The sequence below is a fragment of the Portunus trituberculatus genome, chromosome 38 (assembly GCF_017591435.1).
Source record: "Portunus trituberculatus isolate SZX2019 chromosome 38, ASM1759143v1, whole genome shotgun sequence".
Lineage (NCBI taxonomy): Eukaryota > Metazoa > Arthropoda > Malacostraca > Decapoda > Portunidae > Portunus > Portunus trituberculatus.
Genome location: NC_059292.1, coordinates 11,240,613 through 11,259,390, shown reverse-complemented (window position 1 = coordinate 11,259,390; position 18,778 = coordinate 11,240,613). Strand labels below are relative to the sequence as shown.

At 39.8% G+C, this 18,778-nt stretch overlaps 1 protein-coding gene across 2 annotated transcripts in view; it reads left to right on the top strand.

The window, feature by feature from the left end:
• Nucleotides 1-18,778, top strand: part of LOC123514718 (DNA topoisomerase 2-binding protein 1-like) — an 89,613-nt gene that overhangs the window by 56,651 nt on the left and 14,184 nt on the right. For both annotated transcript variants that reach the window (XR_006677684.1, XM_045272789.1), the window contains exon 7: nucleotides 2,351-2,541. Coding sequence is in view for 1 of the 2 variants with exons in the window: in XM_045272789.1 (XP_045128724.1) it covers nucleotides 2,351-2,514 (164 nt within the window). In the remaining variant the exon portion in view is untranslated. The remainder of the gene's footprint in view (nucleotides 1-2,350; nucleotides 2,542-18,778) is intronic.

The window sequence follows — 18,778 nt, the reverse complement described above, 5'->3', positions numbered from 1 at the left end:
GAAGATGACGGAAAGAGTTGATGGAACAGTTAAAGACGATGGAAAAAGTGCTAGTGTGATACCGCCTTAACTGGTGGTGAGACATACATTCACTCCTGCCATGCTGGAATGATGAAGAATGCTACAAACTCGCCAAATAATGCTGCCATTACTCAAGTTGTCAGCTAGTAAGAGCGGGAGGGCATGGGAGTAAGTGCTGCCATCTAGCGCGATTGAGGCATCGCTCGCGTGGTAGGTTTGAATACGCTTGGGGGCAGCTCCAGATAGTAGCGAATTCTGGATATTGGCGATCCGGACATGGGGGATTTCTGTATTATTGTTATTAATTTTTCATTCTGAAAATACAGGTGCCCCCCCGGAAAAATGCAGTTAATGAGCAACTTCAGAATGTAATTACATTTTGCTTACAATAGTTGCAAAGCCCTGTTATAGAGCTTCATTTTGCAAAAAATTGGAGCTTTCTACCTCATCTCAGTAAAAAGTTATTGTTCTGAATGTTGCAAAATTTTAACTGCGTTTTACTGCTTTTTTTTTTTTTTTTTTTTTTTTTTTATTTATTTATTTATTTATTTTATTATTATTATTATTATTTTTTTTTTTTGGCACTTACATATCTACTATTCTGAACACCTCAATTGTGAAGCTCTTTTTTCCAGCTTGGATAGTGTGGAGGTGTCACGGCCTCATAAATTGGCATTAATTACAGCCTATAAATTTTCTATAGGAGAAATATCTGGTGAATTGCCTGGTCAATCTCTTATGGTGTTGATTTCACAACTATCTTGCCATTCTTTGACAATTTTGGCAGTATGAGCTGGTGCCCCATCTTGTTGTAAAATCTCATCTTTGGTTTTTTCAAATGATGACTCAAGATTATCCATGAAGAGTTCCAGATACACTTCTTTAGTGATAGCAGTGTTTTTAGGGAATATGACAAGATCATCAAGACTGTTGAAAGTAAAACATCTCCAAGCCATTAAACTCTGAGGGTGTTTGGTGGTTTTTTTAGTGTAGTGTGGATCATCAGGATCAGAGCCTGGGCGCCTGTACACTCTTTTAGATGTTGTACCACTCACACAGAAAGTGCTCTCATCGGACCACACTACTGTACACTACTTGTCTTGTAGACAAATGTAGTCCAATCTTGATTTTTTTTTTTTTTTTTTTTTTTTTTGCAAACTGGATCCTTTTCTTTCTCTGTGAGTCATTTATAAGTGGCTCTTCTTTGCCTGGTAACTGCGGTACTCAAGATGACGGCGCAAATTATCATGGACAGTACAGAGAGAGACACCAGCTAATAAGTCAGGATTCCTTCCTTAATTTGGCATCCTGTAAGGCTGGGATTGACTTCCAGCTACCTCTTGAAGTGTTCTTGTCCTCTCAGGTACCTTATGTGGCCTTTGTGGGAGTGGTAAATTTTTGCTCCCACCAGCTTTGAATTTTTGTATGAGCTTTTGCACAGTATGGAGTTTGGGCCTTTTTGAATGCAGATTTCTTTGTTGCTAATACCTGCTTTATGGAGATCAATGATAGCTTGAATAGTTTTCTTATCAGTGCACTTTCCATGCATGTCTATTAAGCTGTGATGCATAAGAAAAGTGCGATATTAGTGTGGAAAGCAGGAAAAAGTAAACAAGGCAGTACCAAAAATCCACTGCCTTTGACAATTGAGAGTGGCCTGAGCAGTGTCTCAGCAGCATGAGGGTGGAGAGGGGTGTACCTTTCTGCCAGGCATACAATATCTCTCTCTTGACTTTGTTGCAGGAAAAGAAATACATTTAACTCATAAAGTCACCACGCTTTTCCCTAGACGTGATGACTTTTAGCGCGGACTGTAAAATACCCAGCTCTTCCAGTCCTTTGATTTTTATTTATCCTTTTGTCTTGTTTTTATATTTGTAACATGGAACTTCCTCATGAAATTCATCAAGCCAAAGATAATAATTTTTCATAAAGTTGCAATTCCTCTATATGTATTCTGGTTTTCTTATTGTTTGACTTTCTTCTAGATCCTTAGCCTTTCTTTTAGATCCCTTATTCCTAGAGACCATGTAATCTATTCAACAGATCTTACATTTTCTTCGGTTTGTATGGTTTGGCCCTAGATCTTTATTTTTATCTATTTATTTTTAAAAAATCTTATTCAATATTTTTCTCATACCATAGCTATGGGCTATGGCATAGTCTTCAATGGTCATCTTCAATTTACAATTATATTCCTTCCTTTTTACAATTTTCCATTTTCATTTTAGTTATTTTCACCTTCACATCGTAAGCACCTTTCAAATAACTCATTTTCAGTGTTTGTGATAGAGATATATGTTCTTCAATTTGTTCATTTCTCCACTAGACAGTGATGTAGAAGCCTTGGAAAGTCTGGACTTGCAGGATGCCATGAAGGCAGGCAGTTTCCTGAAGGGCTATCGTGTGTTCCTGTCAGGATTTAATGCCAACCACATGGAGAAGCTGAGGCGGATACTGGGTGCTGTAGGGCCTCCAGACTCAGCCAGCTAACAGAATCTGTCACTCATGTGGTACTAGGTGAGAGAGATTTTTAATGTACTTGTATCTTTCTTTTCCCCTATTTTCATATCTATCCCTTATATATATGAGTATATAAGAATACATTTGAATCATCCTGAAAATGACTCAAGAAAATGGGTTGCCCTACATGTCAGAAAAGATTTTTTTTTTTTTTTTTGTTGCAAAACAGCATTATAAATAGACAACATCCTAATGTTATAACCTCTGGGAAATGAGACATAGTTAAACAGGAATCTATTTTGAGAAAATATGCTGAAATATTCTTATTCTTTTCAAACAAATATTAATGTACAACTACAATCTTCTGCTGGCATTATATATATATATATATATATATATATATATATATATATATATATATATATATATATATATATATATATATATATATATATATATATATATGAATTAACAATGCAGGAGGCTGTTTAAATATTCTCCAGTTTCCCAAAAGCTGAAGAATCAGTATAAAGGCCTTCAAGGCAAAGGAAAGCAAACTGGAGTGAAAACAAATCCCTTCAGCTTGCTACATTGTGTAGGGATGCAATCCATATACATGTACTAAGAAAAAAAATTCTAAGAATATCAGTGTATCTAATCAAAAGAAGAATTGTACACAGAAAATTATGGCTGACAGCCTGACACATACAGACAGCACAAGGAAAGGTTTTATATATATTTAGAAAAAGTAATGCACATAGTTTTAATTTTAAACCATTTTTATCTGTAAAAATGTACATTAACACTTCATAGGAAATTAATTTTAGGTTTAGATTTGTGTTTGAAGATGATGGTATCTTATTATTGGTAATATGTTCATAGTATTTTATTCATTGTACTGATTTATCACCTTCCGACTTGTCTAATGCCTACTGATGTAAACTTCACCACAGATGGTTTCATAGTTTGGATGTCATTTTAAACCACTCCTCTCCTTTTTGCCTCCTTTCATCCAATGCAACCAATCCCAGTTCTCTCAATCTTTCTTCATATAGGAGATAGCTTAGTCTTATTGATATTTTTGTTGCTGCTGTCTGTATTCTTTCTGATTTTCTAATTCCTTTCTTCAGTCTTGGTGACCACACTATCACTGCATATTATAGTCATCTTATTATCATCAGTGTTATTAATTTCTTGATCATATCTTCATTCTGATATGTGAAGGATGTTCTTATATTTCTTTGTAAGTTATATTTTTCTCCAGTTATTTTGTTTGTATTTTTCTGATGATAGCATATCTGTCATAATTACTCATAGATCTTTCTGTTCTGTTGACATTTTTTATTCTTTCATTAGCTCATGAGAAATTTCCTCTAACTTTTTTATTGCTTTCTCCAAATTTTTGATACTATTCTTCTATGCATTGAATTCCATTTACTATTTAGTATGCCAATCATTTAATTTGTGAAGGTCTTGTTGTAGGGCATCACAATCTTCCTGGTTTGTTACTTTCCATGTTATTTTGACATTATCTTCAGACATACTTCTATGCCTTCGACCATATAATTTATATACATGTATACTGCAAACATAATTGGTGCCAGGACACATCCTTGTGGGGACTCCGCTTATTAGCTTTTTCCAGTTTGATTTGTTATTCCGAATTACTGTCTTTGTTTCACTACTGCATAAAAAGTCTTCCATCCATTTTAAAATTATTAGTCCTCCAATTCCTTATATATATTTCAGTTTCCATATTAGTCTTTTGTGCAGCATCTTATTGAAGGCTTTTTTATTTATTTTTATTTTTAGTTTAGATACAGGTAAACACAGTCCATCTATCAGTCTCTCTCATTTACTTTGCTTTATCTATTACTCTTAGTGTAGAAGCTAATAAAATTTTTAGTACAGTACATGAACAGCCTCCCCTGAATCCAAATTGACTTTTTGTTAATGTGTTCTTTTTATTTAATTGTTTTATCAGTTTTTTTTTTTTATCACAGAAATTTGCAATTATACTTATTAAGGGATAGGTTTATAATTTAAAGGATCTTTTCTATTCACCTTTTATATATTGGAACGCCTATAATTTTTCAGTTCTCTGGGACTTAACTTGTTCTGACGGTTGGGTGCTACACTCTTGCAAAACTCAATTTGATTCATTATCAGATCCTATGACTTTCCTTCTATCAAGTCCATCCAACATTATTACTTTGGCTTATGTTGTTCTTTAGACCTTCAGCACATTAACTTGTTCTGAGTGTTAGGAGCTACACTCTTGGAGAACTCAATTTGATGAATAAACAAGTCCTGTCACTTTCTTTCTGTCAAGTCCAGCCAACATTACTTTTACTTCTTGTATTGATATTCTTATTGTGATTTCTAGGAAGTCTTAATTTCAAAAGAGGAGAGAAATGACAAAGGCAGCAGTGAGCAGCATCTTTAATCTATCTAAATGCTTCAACATTTTTTTGTCATCTATGGTCTAAAACAAAACATAAAACAGATTTAAATATAAAGGCATAAAAGTTAAAATAATGACTACCAAATATATATATATATATATATATATATATATATATATATATATATATATATATATATATATATATATATATATATATATATATATACACACATACATACATACAGGCAACCCCTGCTTAACGAAGGGGTTACATTCCTAAAAAAGACCTTTGTTAAACGAAACTTCGTTAAACGAACCGATTATAACAAGTTTAACCCCTGACTTGAACTTCCATTGAGAGTAACCAAAACGAGTGCATCATAGTACAGTGAAAGGTTTAATGAAAGTAAAAATTTATGAAGTTAAACATTTAGGCAGTTAAATTTAAGTCATTATAATGTACACTAATGTATGTATATACGTAACTTTATAATGTTGATCTTATATTTATGAAGGGAGGGAGAGTGAAACGGGAAAGCCACTAACCGGCAACCTGTGGAATGTAAACAAAGGGTGCATCATTGTATCACATACAAAACTTATGTACCACATTTCCACAAGGCTTTCCATTTTATCTTATTTAGAGTCACGAGTTCATGTGGTTCTATTAGCTTGCAAGGAACATATGGTCTCACCAGCCTTCTTAATGGAGTCTGCGGACTTGAAAATAGTAGAGACAGTTGATGGTGGCGAGCAATGCTATTAGTTTTCTCGCCTCTCTCGTGTCTGTGAATGATATCCAGCTTCACTTTGAGAGTAAGAGACTTCCTGGTCTTCTTAGCAACGCTAGGCGAAATTGCAGGGCGTTTTGGTAGTAAATTGAGTGAGGGAAGACGAGCTGCTGCTGACGCTGTTATTGTTTTGAACTAGGGGAGTGAGTGGTGTACGTGTTGTCCACGAGAGGCGCTGGTGTATTCAAAAGTCTGTCGGCTTGCGTGATACAGCGGTGCTTTCAAACTTCGAAAAAATTACTTGGATAAAACTTAGTTAAAGCGAGTTTGGTGTTCGTTAAACGAGCAGATGGTAGTAAAATGAAACCTTCGTTGTAGCGAAATTTCATTGTGTGAACCTTCGTTAAACGGGGTTGCCTGTGTATATATATATATATATATATATATATATATATATATATATATATATATATATATATATATATATATATATATATATATATATAGATAGATAGATAACTCGATTTACACGTGTTTGATTGACGCGTTTTTGTTATAACGTGACCGTTGTATATATATATATATATATATATATATATATATATATATATATATATATATATATATATATATATATATATATATATATATATATATATATATATATATACAGTAAAGTCCCGGTTTACGTCGGTCTCGAGTTACGTCAAACTCGTAGTTACATCAGTCCACTATAAGGTAATTTAAGATTAAAAAATTGAAAATTTATAAATCATAAAGTGCGGGATTTATTGTTATTGGTGGTTGCCCGCCACACCGCCCGCCTCACGCTTGAATACAATAACACCCTGCCTCAGTTTCACCACACTATTGCCCCTGGCAAGAGTGTTATCCTACTTCAGCGTTTACTGACTCAAGTTCTTAGTATCTTGCTCAATGGTACCAGAGAGAAAACTTCTTAGTGACAGCAGTGATGCTAAGAAAAGGAAAACCATTATGCTACAAGAAAAAGAGGACATAATTAAGAGACATGAGAAGGGGAGGCAGCAGCTGTGTGTGAGGAAGGGAAGAAGAAAATGGGAAGCCCGTTACCATGACAATGAGGAGGTTGACGACCTTGAGGGCTCGCGCACCCATCACAACAATAACAACTCCAGAGCCTTCGCCTGGGCAACACGACACTCGCAGCTCACTTGCACCGTCTGCGCCTGTCTGCTGATCCCTATTGCCCTTTCCTATTGCATTTCCTGCCCCGCTGCCCACGCTTCTACTCCCACCGCACTGCACTATGCTCCCAGCTGTCCGCCCTGGGCGTCACAACATTCGACCTGCCCACTCTCCTGGCGGCCTCAGGCGTCCACCCCTCTGGCAACATGTCCTTCGCGTTCGCGGCCCTAATCAACAACAAAAACAAGCTTGTGTTTCATATTCCTACATACTTGTAAATAATATAACAATATAACCTTTTACTTATATAATGCTTCTACTCCTACCGCACTCCACAAAGCTCCCACCTGTCCACCCTGGGCGTCACAACATTCGACATGCCCACCCTCCTGGCGGCCTCAGGCCGCCCCTCTCGGCAACCTGCAGTCCTTCGTCATGGCCCTAATCAATATATTCCTACATAGTTGTAAATAATATAACAATATAACCTTTTACTTACCTGAATAACCATAAAAAATGATTGGTTGAAAACTCGATAATATGCTTTGAAAGTACAAAAACTCGAGTTATGTACAAAATCGACTTACGTCATGTTTCAGGAACGTAACTCTGACGTAACTTGGGACCTTACTGTATATATATATATATATATATATATATATATATATATATATATATATATATATATATATATATATATATATATATATAAATATATGTAACTCGATTTACACGTGTTTGATTTATGCGTTTTTCATATAATGTGACCGAAAAAATATTAAAATTAATTAAATTTGCACAATCGGTTTGCTTATATGCGATTTGGCTGAACCGTATTTTCAAACTGAGCACTAGATGCAATTTCAAACTGTGCGCCAAAGAGTTCTGGAGCTGGCCGATAGATGGGAGCTACGCTCATCTTGTGCCTCATTTGCAGTATGCCAGCACTGAGTACAGACAAAATCTTTCAATCTACCTATAATTCACAAAGATGGCCTCAAAACGTCCTTCATCTTCTGCATGTGGGGTTATTTTTGATAAGTGGATTTTTTATAAAGTGGTAAAGCTCAGAGGGAGATGGTGACTGACTGTGGTGTGAGTGGTGAAGGCAGTGATGCATTGAGTGTTGTGTTTACATATTCTTTGTTTTGTTGTTTGCTTTTATTATTTTTTGCTTTCTCTTATTATTTCTTGCTTTTCCCTCTACTTTAAATACACTTATAGTTTTTAGAATGGTAAATAATAAAAACATGTTAATTTAGCCAAATAAATAGAATATTTTTTTACGAATTTTTTGGAACTACATCCCCCTTATTATGTATTGTTTCTTATGAGAATTACATGTTTGTTTTACACGAATTTTGATATACGCGATGGCTCTTGGAACGCATCTATCGCGTAAATTGAGTTACCTGTTTATATACATATATATATATATATGTATATATATATATATATATATATATATATATATATATATATATATATATATATATATATATATATATATATATATATATATATACCTGATATATAATAAACGTAATGAGAAAAAGAACTTACAAGATAATAAATATTAACACTAATAAGGGGAGGCGGTGGCGTAGTGGATAAGGTGGTGAGTGTGGGATCGGGCAGACGTCCACGCGTAGGTTCGAATCCCACCACGTACAGCCTAAAACACTTTGCCATTTGTCGAGTGGTTTAAAGTTACCTACATGTCACCATGATATCCAGGTTCTAGGTGGTTACACCCAAGATGAGCTTCAGGGGTGATATGGGCCCAAATATGGGTACCACCATAAATAAAATTGCCTGCGCCACTAATGGGCGGAAGCTGAACAGCGCTTCCCATACACTCTTCAAGTGTGCCTACAGGCACTATAGGCCTTAACATAAAAAAAAAAAAAAAAAAAAAACATGAAAAGTGTATACACATGTGTGAAAAAATCACTTTTACATAAATCAGCTGATAGCATATAAAGAGAAATGTGACTCAACACATGACAAAATCAAGGGTAACTTAAGTAAATTAGAAAGAAATTGAACGTATAACCTATAAACCACAAAGCATGCAGAAAATGTCGAAAGATCACACTAGGAAAAATGTTCAGTGCACAGATATTCACAGAGAAAAAATCTGTTGAGAAAAGCACAGAAAATATGATAAAATATAATACTAAGGCACTAGTGATCACATGACGGATGAAAGCCAATAACAGTGAGCATCATAGATTGGGTATGCTGAGAGCCAATGAAAAGTTACACACTAGACCATAGAGCCAATCACAGCTCAAGACACACAGTACTGAGACATCTCTATTTTCAATTAGGCAGGAAACCACAGCCTATAAAGCTAAAAAAAAATTGCAGGAAATACAAAACAAGGTGGTAGGACTTTCTAACTCATGTGACATGTGATACAGAAATGTAACCACATCCTCCAGAAGACACACAGTGCCAGAACAGTAGGCTGGAGCAGGAGATTTTAACAGCGAGTGGGCGCTGCATGCGTGGCTTGCTAGGGGCTGGTGGGTTGGGCCAAGACAAGCAGTGTCCAGCAGATACGAAGATGAAGGCACAACACACACACACACACACACACACACACACACACACACACACACACACACACACACAAACAAAAAAAAAAAAAAAAAAAAAAAAAAGGCTCACCAGGAACATTGTGGCTGCTGATAGAGGACAGCACAGAGCAGGTAGTAGGAGCCAGTGACCAGGACAGGGAGCCAAGCTTGCAGGAGGCCAAAGAAGCGATGCCTTGAGGTTGGCAGCAAGAACTGGTAGCAATGGCTTCAGCAGGTTAAGGTGAGGGGCAGGCATGTCCCCTGGCACCAATTATATGTCCTGGTGAAGGGCTCCACACCTCACCAGGTTTGAGGTGAAAACTAAACACTGCTTATCACAGAGGGTGTATTCTTCAGGAAAGCAGAATACAAGTTTAGTGGCCAGAGTACAGAGTCGGCTAGAGAAAGACGAGAGTGCATGTGGCTGTGTGACAAAGGAGCAAGCCTCCAACTGAGGAATGTCAAGATGGTGGCACCAAGAACAGAGACACTAGATATAGAGATTGCTGATACAAAATATATATTATAAACATCATACATTGGGTGTAATAATAATAATAACAATAATAATGATAGTAATGATTATTATAAAATAATAATAATAATAATAATGATAATAATAATAATGATAAATACATGTAAAGAGCCACCACCACTTAGAGGTATAGGTAAGGTCACACTCCCGTCTCCCACGTGCCTATTCTACATTTAGGATGGGAGGAAATCTTTTATATAAAAAAACATCCCACGATTTTTGCCTCATCAGCGATATCGAACAAAATTTGGAATGATTTTGGAAGTAATTTTGGAAATACAGTGGTACCTCACGATAACGGACCTCATAGGTATGGATTTTGCTAAATAATGGACTGGTCAGATGCTAACAATTTTCTTTTCTTTTTACTAAAGTTTTTTTCTCTCTCTCTCTCTCTCTCTCTCTCTTGTACAAAATCCATAGTTTCAGCATGGCAGTGCAGATGAATACACATATGACAATAAACAAGACAAAAAGGCCCATATTTATCTATTCCTACATGCTAGGTACCATTGTACAGTAAGACCCCGTACTTGGTGAATCTCAGTTTGGTGAAATTCACTTTTGGCGGTTTGTGGCCACAGATCACCGAGTGCACGCTTGGCGATTTGAATTCAAACTTGGTGGGCGCATGGCGAACCACGTGGCTCCCCGGTGACGTCAGACCTCTCTCTAAACCTATCATAACGCAGTGTAAGTCCCTTTCAGCCATTTTAATTGTGCTACCCTCTGTACTGCTAGCGTGGGAACGAATTCTGGTGATTTACTGCCAAAATGGCCTCTACCAGTGTAACAGGTGGTACCGGTGAGGGGTAAGGACAATGGTGGTGGCAGCAAGGACATAAGTGGGCGAAGGAAACGGCTGGAAAAATGGGAGTTACAGCCTTTATATCATGTCTTATTAGCTTTATTTATTGTTTATTGGTCTGTTTTGTACATGTGTTCTAATATGTGAAGGTAAAAGATTTTATTTCAGCTTGAAAGATGGTATTTAGGGGTCAAAAGAGGGACTTTGGCAATGACCAGAGACTGATTGAGGCATTTCTTAGGCAATTTATATGTTATAAAGAACTCATGCTTGGCGAAATTCGCATTTGGCGGTAGTTTCACCAGACAAATTAATTCGCTACTGTAAATCATTTTGTTCATCTATGATTTACAAAACTTTTAATAAGGAGATTGGTCACTGCTTGCCTGTGGGGGTCAGCAAAGTGACACTCATAGTGAATTGAGTTCCTAGGCTGGTTGGAAGTCAATCAATCAATCATGGGGGGCATATGCCGTGGGGCGCGTCACCTTGCGTATCCTATGGCACCACTCCATGCAGTCACACCTCATGAGTCTCCATGCAGGCTCCCATCCTGTACAGCCAAGTAACTCCCAGCAAGAGGCATCTACTTGCTGCAGCCATGAGTTCTGTGGATGTCCCCTTGGCCTCCTCCATACTGAATTATCCCTTTTGGAGACAACCCGATATGCAGGATTGGCTGCCGGGTAATGTGCCACATACCTATATAGTCACAGTTGGCGTTGACGGACCGTGCAGGTAATCAGCCTCGAATCCGTCTCATGGAACAATCGCTGATTTGACACAGAGTCATACTAGCAATGCCCCATGATCCTGCAAAGGCATCTAGTACCAAAGACATCAATTTGCCTCCTCAGCTCGGTGTTGAGTGTCCATGTCTTACAACCATAGAGTAAGATGGGGATCACCAGCAACTTGAAAATCTGAATCTTTGTTCGTCTGCATAGGTACCGACAGCACCAAATACTCGTGTTGAGCAAGTCCATAACGCCGTGGGCCAGGCCAATCTGTCATACAACTTCCTGGCTCGACCCACTATTGTTACACACTACACTATGAAGGTATGTGAAATTTTCCAAAATCTCAATGTCCTTGCCACATGCATGGACAGACTGTACTGTTTCATCCATTAAGCCTCCAAACACCTGAATCTTGGTCTTGGGCTAGGAAACCCAGGAATACTCCCGTATTCACAGGGAAGAAGCTGGACACGCTCCCTCCATACTTCATAGCACTCACAGTCCTGGAATAGAGGCCAGTTAAAGACCAGTAAACCTTGCAGGAATCCCACGGAGATGCAGAAGATCCCAGAGTGTCTCTTGATGCATTGAATCAAACGCCTTCTTGAGATGGACATAGGCTGCAAGCATCCCCTGTCGAAATTCACATTGACGCATCACCAATAGGCGAAGCACTAGGATCTGGTCAGTTGCTGACTTGCCAGGCGTGAACCCAGACTGTTCAAGTCTCTGGTGTTTCAGCAGGTGACTGTGGATACACATCAAGAGCAAATGGGAAAGCACCTTACCTAGTATGCTGAGCAGTGTTATACTGCGGTAGTTGTTGCAGTCCTGTTGGTCCCCTTTCCCTTTCCAGATAGGGGTGACCAATCCCTTTTTCCAGTCAGGGGGAATGGTACCTGAATGCCATACAGCAGTCAAGACAGCATGCAAACCACAGATCGTGGCCTCACCCCCACTGCTTTGAGCAGGTCTGCACTGATGTTACAGATGCCAGCTGCCTTACCACCCCTCAGCTTTGCCACAGCCTCTTTGACATCATCAATGGAGGGTGTAATTTCATCAGTGGTGGATCCATCCAGCATCTGTAATCCTACAGTTTGGAGCTGTCCGCTTGGAGGATCCACTGTGAACAGCTGCTCATAATACTCAGCTCAATGAGCCATATGCCCATCTGTATCCAATACAAGGTGATCATTTGCTGTTCAGATAGTGCTCACTTGAGATGTAGACTTGGAGTGGAGTTTCTTCAGAGCTCGATAGGCAGGCCAGAGGTCATTAGCATTTAAATGACACTCTATATCCTCAGTGAAACCTCTGGCATATCTCTCCTTGTCTATCCTTAGGAGAGCTCTGGACCTATGTGACAGAGCTCTGTACTGGTCGTGGTTCCCAGCAAGTCTGGTAGCATGACTCTCCTCAATACTGTCCAGCGTCTCTACCGAGGCGTAGCCACTCCAAGACCTTGGGCAAAGCATTCCTTGGCAGCCTCAAGAGTCTCATGTTTGAAGGTATCCCATAGCTCTTCTGGGTCCTCGATGGTGTCGAGCACTCTAATCCAACTGGAGACCGTCACTGCATACTCCTGGGTACATGTCTAGTCCTTCAGTTTCTCAAGATGAAACACAGTGTGGTCACATCTTGGAGGCTTTCTGGACTTGACATGCAGCTTGAGTGTAGCAACAACAAGCCTGTGATCAGTCACAAAGAACTCAGCACTCCGAAAAACTCTGCACTTCTGAAGGATCCATCAATGAGTACTAACAAGGATATGGTTGATCTCCTTTGCTACCCCTCCAACATTGCTATACCAAGTCCAGTGGTGTAGTGCTGGTCTCTGATACCAAGAACCTGCAATTCTCAACCTTCTAGATCTTGCAAGTTTCAGAAGGAAAGAGCTGTTGTTGTTCCTGGTACTAGAGCCATGGGGACTAACACATAACTCGTAGCCAGCTCTCTCAGTGCCAGTGACAGCATTAAAGTCACCCAAGACAATAAGTACACCACAACAGGGACACTAATCCAGTACAGAGTCGAGTTTGGCGTAGAATGTCTCCTCTACAGTTTCACACACCTCGGTTGGACCGTATACTGCAACAACAGACATGAAACCTAGACTGTGCTTCAGCCTTAGTCGCATTATACGCTTATCAACCGGAGTAACATCTACAACAAACGGTTGCAGTCTGCTGGAGACACCTATGGCTACCCCCTTGACATGGGGACCATTGCTCTTGCTGGACCAATTGTAAGTAAAACCCTTGTTACTGGTCTCACCACTGCCAGGCCTCCGTGTCTCAGAGAGTCCCATACAGTAAGGTCCCGGTTACGGATTAGGTCTCGAGTTACATCAAACTCGCACTTATGTCAGTCCACTATAAGGCAATTTAAGATTTAAAAATAGAAAATTTATAAATCGTAAAGTGCGGGGTTTATTGTTATTGTTGGCCAGGCGTCACTAGTGGTTATCCACCACACCGCCCACCTCATGCTTGAATACAATAACACTCTCGTGGTTATCCTCAGTTCCACCACACCGTCGCCCCTGGCAAGAGTGTTCCTACATCTGCGTTTGCTGACTATCTTAGTATCTTGCTCAATGGCACCAAAAGAAAACTCCTGAGTGATAGCAGTGATGCTAAGAAAAAGGAAAACCAGTACGCTACAAGAAAAAGTGGACACAATTAAAAGGCATGAGAAGGGAGGCAGCAGCTGTGTGTAAGGGAGTGAAGAAGAAAATGGGAAGCCCATTACCATGACAACGGGGAGGTTGACGACCTTGAGGGCTCATGCACCTATCACAACAATAACAACTCCGGAGCCTTCACCTGGGCCACACGACACTCGCAGCTGACTTGCACCGTCTGCGCTTGTCTGCTGATCCCTATTGCCCTTTCCTATTGCATTTCCTGCCCCGCTGCCCACGCTTCTACTCCCACCGCACTGCACTTCGTTCCCAGCTGTCCGCCCTGGGCGTCACAACATTCGACATGCCCACCCTCCTGGCGGCCTCAGGCATCCACCCCTCTGGCAACATGCATTTCTTCGCGTTCGCGGCCCTAATCAACAACAAAAACAAGCTTGTGTTTCATATTCCTACATACTTGTAAATAATATAACAATATAACCTTTTACTTATATAATGCTTCTACTCCTACCGCACTCCACAAAGCTCCCAGCTGTCCGCCCTGGGCGTCACAACATTCGACCTGCCCACCCTCCTGGCGGCCTCAGGCCGCCCCTCTCGGCAACCTGCAGTCCTTCGCGTTCGCGGCCCTAATCAATATATTCCTACATAGTTGTAAATAATATACCAATATAACAATATAACCTTTACTTACCTGAATAACCATAAAAATTATTGGTTGAAAACTCGATAATATGCTTTGAAAGTACAAAAACTCGAGTTACGTACAAAATCGACTTACGTCATGTTTCAGGAACGTAACTCTGACGTAACTCGGGACCTTACTGTATATATATATAACTGTCATTTGTAGCCACATGTTACTTGCCGCGGCTTGCGGCGAGCCGCTCTGTGGTAGTGTTGGTGGTGGTGGAGTGGCTCGCCGTAAGCCGTGGCGAGTAACGTGTGGCTACAAATGACAGTTTGTTTTCATTAAGTGGAGGTTTACCTGCATTCTGATAACACTATCGTGTTCATGATAGTTTTTCCTATATGATGCAATAATATATTTCAGCATTCAATGAACATCCTTTGAAAATAACGAGCAAAACAAAACAGGATATAAACATTTTTATGAAATTGTCGCTAGTTCAACTTGTCATAATACCATTATCTTTTTTCTTTTGTTAATTTTCTACAATACATCTTGATTATACAGTCACTGCTGAGTCTTATGGTGTTAACCAAATCTGGCTATCCCTTATATGAAGTGAGTTATAGCATATAAAATAAAACATTTCTCACTGGACATACGAGACACAGCCTCTCCGTGGGTGCTAGCGAGATAGGGGTGCAGCCAATGAGCGCCCAGCTTTTAAACCCGCCTCGGCGCCAGGAATATAGGTTAAGTAAACAAGGTATAGTTATGCATTTCTGTTTAAATGTTGTAGGGCAAGTGAGGATAATGAGCAAATCATACTTACTTGACACAGGAGACAAGTTTTGTGAAGGCTTCTCTACCTCCTATTACTGCCCCGCACCCTCTACTTGCTCTCTCTCTCTCTCTCTCTCTCTCTCTCTCTCTCTCTCTCTCTCTCTCTCTCTCTCTCTCTCTCTCTCTCTCTCTCTCTCTCTCTCTCTCTCTCTCTCTCTCTCTCTCTCTCTCTCTCTCTCTCTCTTCTCTCTCAGGTATTTCTTCCAAGAAGTACTTGTTCACATTGCAGATTATTGCCTTAGATTGGCTATGAGGATGGCCATATGGCAAGTTTGCAGCAGGGCAATACTGTATAGCAAGACTGCATAAGGTGCAAGCCTGTGAGGTATCGGTAATCAGCAGGGTAGCACTTCCCTGCTAAGATGCCGTGTTTAGGATGGGGGAACACTTCCCCATAGAGAACACACCTTAATTTTTACCTCCATGTTGATGTGGAAGAAATGTTAGGAGAATTTCGGAAACACCCCTATTTATATAGAAACAGAGAGAGAAAGAAAAACAGAGACAGAGGGTCAAGTGCTGGAGCAAGGTTAAGGAAAGAAGACAAGGTTTTGATCTATGGAGAGGTTACAATAGTGTGGAGGTAGTGTACTTTGACCCTGACAATCTCTTGACTTCCTTCCCTCCTTTGTCACCCCAGCAATGTCCTTCAGGCAATCATTAAATGCTTTTTTTTTCCTATGCCAGAGAGAGACCTGCCAAGGGAAACAAAACATTATAAAAAAGGCCCACTGAAACTACAGGTTCCCTAAAAGAGTTTAAAGTAATTAGCCAAAACATAGAAGGGACAAATGTCTTGTTAAGGATATTGCTGGACCACATGGAAATCAGCCATTACACCAAACAGAAGCTACAATAGAGGAGGCAGTTTGTGATACCTTAAGCAGACAGTATTAGCTATGAAACCTCCAGACTGGAATACGGCCACAAAAGTTTTACCAGTAGTGTAAAATTGCATCTGCTATGATGGCAGATATTGTACTGTCCTCAATCGTTGCAGTTACTCTGCATGGAGTACTGTAAGTGAAGAAAGGTTAAGACGGCTCAGTGCGTCTACTGGTGGGTTTACGCAATAGGTTATGTCGGGTTATCATGCTAAGTGTCTTAAGTTCTTTATTTTTATCCACAAGCTTTCAAAATTGTTCTCATTAAGTAGTTAGTAATTCCTCTTGCCTTTCAAGAAGTAAAAGTAAAAGAAAAAAGAAAAAGATTGCAAACTAGCTTAATTTTTTCCTGGGGAAGGGGGAGTCAGGTCACTAGGCAGGCATGCACATGCAAATCGACTCACTTTCAATGATGTTCAATAAATAAGTGAAGCCTGGGGCAATCACTGAAATTAAATGCTGTTTCATATTATGTTTCTTCTCACCACTCATCATGTTAGGCTGGGTATCTCGAGAGGACACAACAATAAATAATATGTAAATTACCAGTCTCATTTTCACTTTTATAACCAGCACTTTTACTGTATTTATTTACTCATGACGTATTCACCTGCGGAGATCTTCATGTCTTGTATATCTTCTCTCCCCTCCCCTTTTTTTTTTTTTTTTTTCTCTCCTTGAATTAATGAAAGATATTGCAATGTAACACAGATTATCAGCCTTACCCTGTGGGCCAGTACGATTCAGTTTTACTAAAGCCTAATAATGCCCTACCCTTGTTGGCACGCTACCCTCCAAGGGCCTTTATGGAGGGCTTACGCGTTACCCATGCAATTCCTTATTTGTTAACACTAGACATACTTATCCTCAACTATTTGACAGCCAGGCATAATAACGATGAATTCATTGACAAGTTATGTTAGTTTTGTATGAAAATAGGTGGCGCAGTGACGAACACTGACATTCATGTGTACAATCAAAACCGTTTGTGGACCACATCGTACCTCACTTATGGTGGAAAACACACTGCCTAGTTCTCTCTGGTGCGCACACAATAATGGAAAGGTACTGGCAGAAAAACTTGAACTTTGCCTTGTTATTTTCACTCTGTTTATGTGTTATGGGACTTAACACGGGACATAATGCACAAATCCACCTTGCGCACAGACCCTCCAGTATTCTATATCTTTAATTCATCTATTCATGATAAGACAAATTTTTATTATTATACTCTTTCCAGATGATAAAGAACTCTTTTATTTCAACATTTAGTGCAGAATAAGATGGTTTAAATTATCTTTTTTTTTTTTTTACATTCTTAAAATAGAATATCAATATGTCAGGGGTGCATCACCTAGCCTATCCTATTGCACTACTCCAGGCAGTCACGCCTCGTGAGTCTCTAAGCAGGCTCCCCTCCCTTGCCAAGTAACTCTCAGCAACAGGCATCAACTTGCCACAGCCATGAGTTCTGTGGATGTCCCCTTGGCTTCCTCCGTGCTAGGTTATCCCTTTCAGAGACAATCCGACATCTCCTTTTCTTCACTTTCACATATCTTGGTAGGAGGCAACAACAGACATGAACCCTAGACTATGTTTCAGCCTTGGTCACATTTTATGCTCATCATCTGGAGTAACCTCTACAACAGATGGTTGTAGTCTGCTGGAGACACCTCTGGCTACCCCTTTGACATGGTGACCATTGCTCATGCCAGACCAATAGTAAGTAAAACTCTTGCTACTGGTCTTACCACTGCCAGGCCTCCTTGTCTGAGAGAGTCCTACCATATCTACCCACAGCCTACTGACCTAAACCAATAGATGAGGCAATCGTTGATCCTCTGAGAGGCTCAAGACGTTTCAGGAGCCTACATGTAGAACCCTCTGAAGGTTTACCCCAGAAATGGTCCTACAGGCAGGCGCCCTGTCTGCAACTCCACCGGCTCCCAAAAGTTAAAAATAGGGTGAGGGGATTCTCCCGCTCCTCTCAGAACACAGGGATCTCACAGGCTTTCCCTTGCATCTCTCATATGGGTAGGTCTGCACGGTTGGACCCCCCAGGAAAACCAGATCAGGGTTGTGGCTGGAGGCTCACCCATGCTTAGAGCCTTGACCCCAACCTCTACCTCCAACTTTGGTGGTGGCTGTGGACTTTTTTATAGGAAGGGATTACAAGCTCCATCCAAACCAGCTAGCTCAGCCATGGGCAGGGATCCTGGTATCACTGAGAGAAAAAAAACTCTGGTTGCCCCCCAAAAAAAGACAGAAAGGGAAGCAAAGACAGCAGAAACAGAGCTATGGAAGGTAGAGGGCACT